This window comes from Octodon degus, unplaced genomic scaffold (genome assembly GCF_000260255.1).
Source record: "Octodon degus isolate 3935 unplaced genomic scaffold, OctDeg1.0 scaffold00194, whole genome shotgun sequence".
Classification (NCBI taxonomy): Eukaryota; Metazoa; Chordata; class Mammalia; order Rodentia; family Octodontidae; genus Octodon; species Octodon degus.
In genome coordinates, this window is record NW_004524770.1 from 1,005,889 (window position 1) to 1,012,429 (window position 6,541).

Sequence of the window (6,541 nt, forward strand, 5' to 3'; positions counted from 1 at the left end):
AAAACAAACATTTATAACAAGTAGAAAAAGGAAAACCCCCCCCCCCCCAAAAAAAAAAAAAGGAAAAGGAAAACAAGCAGGAAGATTGTAGATTCAACCTCAGGTCAGTAATTCTGCTAACATAAAGGGATAAAATGTTTCACTTAAAAGACAAAGATTTTCACAATGGATGAAAGCAATTCCCAATCGGATGCTACTTAGAACAGAGAAAGGCTAAGAGCCTGAGAACGTGAAAGGCGCTTGCCACAGACACTGTTGGAGCTGTGCTGACAGCTCGGAAGGCAGCAGACAAGGGGAGACAAGGGAGCAAGGGCAGGGGCTGCACATGCCGAGATGCCAGGAGCGAGAGTGCGGCCACGAGTTCGGGGCCAGCCTGGGCTCCAGAGCAAGGCCGTGTCTCAAAAAGCCAGTCAAGAACAACAACAAAAAGATAGGCTAAAAGTAGTAGAAAATAATCAATCCTAACAATAGAAAGTTAAATCCAAAGACAGTAGAAGGAAATAGAAAAGAGGAAATTAACGAAATAAAAGAACGAACATCTTAACAAGGCTAAGACATAAATGTTTTATTAAAAACTAATACATAAAATATATAAACCTCTAAATTGTTGACAGTAAAAACAGAGAAGATTCAAATAACCAAAACAGAAATGAAAGGGGGCTATAACCACTGAGTACACAGACACTTAGACAGAAGTGACTTAGAAGAGCAGAACACCATGAACAATTTATGCCAAGTCATCTGCAAACACAGGCGAGACGCAAATTCCTAGGAAAAACCGACTCACCAAACTGACAGACACTAGGGGAAGCTGCGCAGCCACACGGGAAAGACCTCTGCTCGATTCAAAGCTCTTACACAAAAACACACCAGGCTCAGAAGTCATCCCCACAGACACACGCATGCCCGTGTTCACAACTCACACTAAGTCATGGGGGATGCCCCATGCTGACCCCGGGCGGGTGGACAATGGGACTGCGGTGGTCACACGTGGTGAGGTGCAGTCCTGCAAGGAAGGACACACTTGAGTCCTCTATAGGAAAGCGGGTGTGCCTGGAGGCCACAAGGCTGAGTGAGGAAAACGCACATCTAGAGGCTTAAATATCGCAGGGCTTCTCCTACGAGAAACCCAGAGCACACGTAACTAAAGGGCAGGATAGCCCAGTGTGGGGACGCTTGCCCGTGATCCTCGCACTCGGGGGCTGGATCGCCCTTGTCCAAGGCCACCCTGGGCTACATAGTGAGTTCAAGGCCAGCTTGAATACACAGCCTGACCCTGTCAAAATAAAAGCTAGATAATAAACAGAAAAATAGGCCTTTGGCAAATGGAAAAGAAATCCAGGTTAGAGGAAGCAGAGGGAAAAGGGATGAAAACAGAACGAAGATCTGTCATGTGCATTCACCAACTCTCCACAGTGGGTGCCATCATTACACTGAGCAAATAAACCCCAGAAGAAAGGGAAAGACTAAGGGAGCCACACCCGGGGGCAGGCTGGCTGCGTCCGGCAGAGGCTGCCATCTGCAAGGCAGCGACTGCGTTAGCCCCTACCTGCCATGGGCTTCACCTGCACCAGGTAGCCGAGGCCTGCCCCCCGCGATTCTCTCCACTTCATCTGCAGCCGGTCCTCGGGCAGTACCACCAGCCTCAGGCGGCCTGCTGCACAGCCAGGACGAGGAGTCAGGAGGCCCCACAGCCTACCACTCCTCCTCCTCTGTCCCCACCAGCTGTAGGCTCCCAGGACCTGCCCTCGACCTGGGGGGGGACCCCAACCCTGCTGTGGTGGCTGGGGCTCTGGCCCCGGAGGCACTGGAATCGGGTCTGCCGCAGGTCCTTGGTGATGGGGCCACTCAGCAGTGTCAGTGGGAAGAGCCTCATTCCAGCTCAGCAGGTGGAGCCAGCCCAGGGCTGAGGCAGCCGGGCTCGGGGAGGCGGGGCAGGGCACTGTGTACTGCTGACCTGCTGGGGCCACGGCACCTGCCTGGGCTCCCCCAGCCCATGTCAAAAATCAGCCATGCCTCACCACGGCCCAGATCACACTAGGCTGACATCCCTTGGCACGGTCTGGCCAAAAAGGCCAGCAGGAAGAAGGCTGCACGTGTGTAGCTGTGTCTGCAGCTTCAGCCCACGCTGGGTGGGTGCCTGCTGTGGGGAGAGGCCAGCACTGCCTCGGCCAGATGGGAGACGCAGGGCAGTCAGGGCCTAGCCTGACCTCCTGGGAGGCGTCCGGACTCTGGAACAGCAGTGGCTATTTTAGGAAAACGGGGACAGAGACAGGTGTCTTCTAGCCACCCCACTGCGAGCTGGGGCACAGGCACAGCGCGGCCCAGGGAGCCGAGACAGACACATGCCCATTCAGAGGGACCGCTGAGCGGTCGCCAGATGGGGCCCAACTGCTGGGGAGAAGCCACTGAGGCGGGAATGTGCTGGGCGGAGCTGAGCTCCGAGGGCGCAGTGAGGGCCAGAGCCCACAGCCCAAGCCTGCCCATGAAGGGCCTCCTGTTTCTCCTCTCCACTCTGACATGGGGGGGGGTTGGCTTCGGGAAGGCCCCAAGGTGGCGCCCACTCCCTCCCCCTCACTACAGCGGCACCACACCTCACAGGAGCCACCGGCCACGCTAGCCCGCTTGGGGCCCCACAGACCCAGTGGGAAGCAGGTGCATGTGGTGCTGCCTGCTACAGGGTCACTCTGTGACCTAGCTCAGATGGCCAGCGGTAGCTTCCTGCTCCCTGAAATCTTGGCCTGGCATCCCATTTCAGGTTATCCCGAGGCCAGGGGCCTACTCAGGTGACAGGCAGGGGATGGCTCCCCCAGCCAAGCTAGGGACAGGCTAGAGACAGAGCAACTACTGGGGCTCCAGGCCGGACCTGGGCTGCATGGTGGGCAGGGGCATTTACAACCCAGACAGTGCCGGCCCCCGCTGGTGACCCAGACACACAGATTCAGACAGGGAAGAAGTGCCACCAAGAGCGGACACCGCTCTGTGGCAGCCCCAGCGTGCCAGAGGGCTGCAAGGGGCCAGCCAGGACACCAACCAAGCATACATGGGCAGCCTGTGCCCCTCGGAGGAAAGGCCTCTTCCCAGGACCCACTGAGCACTCTCACCGGGCAGACTCCAGGCCACCCTAACCCTAACCCCGCAGCAGGTGACCCATGGCCAGGGCTATCAGAAGGTGGTGCAACAGAGGTGCCCTGTCCCGCCCTGTGAGACTCCAGTCACCTACAGAGGGTTTGGTGCGGGCAGGACAGAAAATCAGAGCCAAGCTTTTCTCTGCAGGCAAGAGTGGTAGGATCTTTCTCTACTCCAGCTGGGAGAGGCGTTTGTGGGTAACAAAGCCAAAAGACGACGACAAGGCCACAGGCCACGGAGAAGCGAGAGGATGGCACAGGAGCCAGGCGTCCCCTCTGCTCTGCCTGCCTGCCTGCTGCCTTGTCAGGTCAGCTCTCAGACAGGCGTTCAGCTCCCATTTCCTTGGCTAAGGAAAGGCCAAAGTGTGGCAGAGGCCCCATCTCTTACCCTGTCCCTGCCCATGTGCCAAGAGGGTGCCCAGCCACAGCCAGAGGCAGACGTGGAGGTTGCGGTGGCCCTGGGTGTTCATGGTGTACAGCCTGTGGAAGGAGGGGCCACAGCACCTCATCGCTTGCCCACCTGCTTTTGCCTCCCGGCCAGGCAGCCAGCACTTCCCAGGCCTGTGAACTGCTGTCACACCAGGGTCTTGAGACCCAGGCCCCAGAAGAGGCCCGCCCCCACTCCCCCCCTTACCCAGGCCTACACTGGGCCCTGGGCACGTCTGTGCTGAGCGGAGGTTCAGCACAGCCCACAGTCCCTCAGTGTGATTTCAGCCTGCTGGCACCTGCAAGACCCCCACCCTTCCAGCTGTGTGCTTCAGGGGTGCCCCTGGGAAGATCCCACTCAGTGAGAAGGCTGTCAGCAGTTCAAGGCCCCTGGTGCTGGCCTGGCAAGAAGCCAAGGCCAAGAGACCCAGACACAGGCAACCTGGGGAGGGTGCCGTGGTGTTGCTACCAAGTCAGACCAGAGGTGCCAGGTGAGTGCCAAGCCCTCTCCCAGGACCCGGCACCCTCCTGCTGCATACTGCGAAGCCAGACACCTCCCTGTGGTTATGACTGCAATCATACGGCCTTCTTGGCGGGGCACCCAACCCCTGCCTCCCATGCTTTGGGGTGTGGAGACCCCCATAGCGTTGAGAGCACAGGCAGTCCAGTTCTGCTGCTGCACCCGGGCCCTGGAGATCCCACTCCTGCTGCCCACAGCTCAGCTCCTGGCTCAACCTCTGAAAGGTCGAGGTCATCCCCATTTCACACCCAAGTGGTTCCTCTGGGCCCCCGTTCTCCCTGCAAGACTGTAGACAAGCCACCAACCTGCTCCGAGGACACGATGCTCACTGCTCTGGGCCCTCTGGTGCTTTGGCCACAGGCCAGCAGGGGCTTATGAGAGGCCCCTCCTATCCCACGTCACTGTCCCGCCCATGCTGCAGCCCCTCCCCACCCGCTGCCGTGCTAGGGATACCCAAAGGGGGGACAGCAGTCCCCACACAAAGGACTGATTATACTCAGGTAGGAGTCCTGCTGGAGGCAGCTGGGCCCAGAGCCTGCATTCCTCACTTCCAGAGGGCCTATACCCCAGAGGTGCCCATGAGGCCACAGGGGACAACAGCCCCTATGTGGCACTGGGCGCCAAGCTGCAAAGCGCTTGGCCCTAGGGCTCGAGTCCACTGAGCGCGATCAGACTGGAGCAGGGCTTGGACTCACAACCCAAAGCTGCAGTGCCAGACGCAGGTCCCTTCACACACAGCAGGGCAGCTACTGTCCCCAGCCAGCCAGCCAGCCCAACCCCAACAATCCAGGTGCTTCACCTCACCACTGCTGCCACTGCCACCAGTCCTACTGTCTTAGAGACCCTGGTGCCTGTCCTGAGCCACAGCCATGTGTGACAGCTTCTGCGGTGCCTGATGTCTTGTTCTCTGAGCTGGGCTGCCCTGGGGCTGGGCCACTGCTGCTGAATGCCCTTGCTGGAGACATTGAAAGGGTGGCACGGTTCCTGGTGTCCAGGCCAAGGATGTCTCAAGGAGAGCACAGCCCTGCCCAGGCCCTCTTCTGATATCCCCAGGACTGCCCAGCCCAGCCCAGCCTTGAGCTCAGAGGCCCCAACAGACCTGGCCTTTTAGCTGGCAAGTATCACTGGGGACACGTGGGCAGTTTCAGCTCACAGGCACCTGGGAACACGTGCACACACAGCCATGCACAAACTGGGCCAGTATCTGCAGCACCCACGGACACCCCAAGCCCTGCCCAGGTGGTGGTTCATTAGAAGGGCTGCTGGTCAGCAGTGTGCACATGCTGGACCTAGGAATTCCAGACTTAGACAAGACACTAAAGGGCAGGGTTGGCCTTGCAAAGTCCACTGGGCAGGCCAGTGCCTTGGCAGCAAAGTCTGGGGTGAACTGCAGAAGCCAGCTTGAGAACCAGACATCTCCTGGGGTCCAGTGGGGTCAGCAGGACCCCTGGAACTACGAAGGGGCTCACTGCCCACATTTTACCCTCTCAACCACTTGGCCAGAGGCCAAGCCCAACCAGGCTTCAGGAAGGGGACTCCAGGCTACACTGGGCCAGGCCCTGGCATCTGTATTAGCCCAAGAGGATGGCCTGAGGCCATGGAGTCTGGCCTGGCTAAGGTCACCCAATGTCAGGACACAGGCCAAATCCTCAGCAAGCTTCCTGCCATTGCCCATGTGGGGTCTGAGAAATCTTTAGAGAACTGCCCTCTCACTCATGCCCCTGGTGTGATCACCTGCCCAGGACACCTCCTCCTGCCCGACCACCGGCACCCAGAGATGCTCAGCCCATGGTGGGTTACACACACAGGGTGCACACCTGGCCTCCCCAGGCGATAGGGCACAGATCTCTCCACAGGTCCTGTGACAGCCAGCCTGAGGAGCAAGGCCACCACACCTGCCATGCCTTTTGCTGGTGCCCACCCACCCACACCCATCCGGTGAGTGGCCCTTCAGCTCACCAGCTGACCCATGCATGCTCCCACATGCCTCACGAGAGCCTGTGCACAGTATCATGGACCCAGCAATACTCAGGCTGCACCTGACCCTGGCACCACACTGGGCTTTCGCTGAGGGGTCCTCCTGTAGTCTCACAGTGGAGCAGGGTCATCGTGTGCGCAGGCACATGAGCAAGCAGACCAGTCCCATTCCAATGCCTGCTGCCTGAGGGCACTATGCAGCAAGTGTAGCCTTGTGCACGTCTGCCTGGGGCGGCTGGCCTGTCCCCTACCCCCCACCCCAGCAACCAACAGAGGCTGCATTCACACCAGCTGAGGCCCCGCTCATGCCTGGCCTCCTGAGCTTTTCCCTGTGATGTCCACAGGTTCTACCATGGGTCCTGCAGCTCTTCTTACCTAAGGTCTAACCTGGCCTTCCGGGACCAAGGCCCAGCGGTCACCTCTCCAAGGCCTGGCCACCACAGGGTGCATGCTCATCCAGGAGGACCCCTGGGAAGCTCCCAGGTCCTAA

The 6,541-nt window shown here is 58.9% G+C and overlaps 1 protein-coding gene across 1 annotated transcript in view; it reads right to left on the reverse strand.

Moving 5' to 3' along the window:
- Positions 1-6,123, reverse strand: part of Col20a1 (collagen type XX alpha 1 chain) — a 30,650-nt gene extending 24,527 nt beyond the window's left edge. Inside the window, exons 1-2 of the mRNA XM_023704301.1 lie at positions 3,488-6,123; positions 1,550-1,988 (exon numbers count right to left, since the gene is read on the reverse strand). Coding sequence (XP_023560069.1) covers positions 1,550-1,988; positions 3,488-3,637 — 589 coding nt within the window. The 5' untranslated portion in view covers positions 3,638-6,123. The remainder of the gene's footprint in view (positions 1-1,549; positions 1,989-3,487) is intronic.
- Between the last annotated feature and the right edge of the window lie 418 nt (positions 6,124-6,541).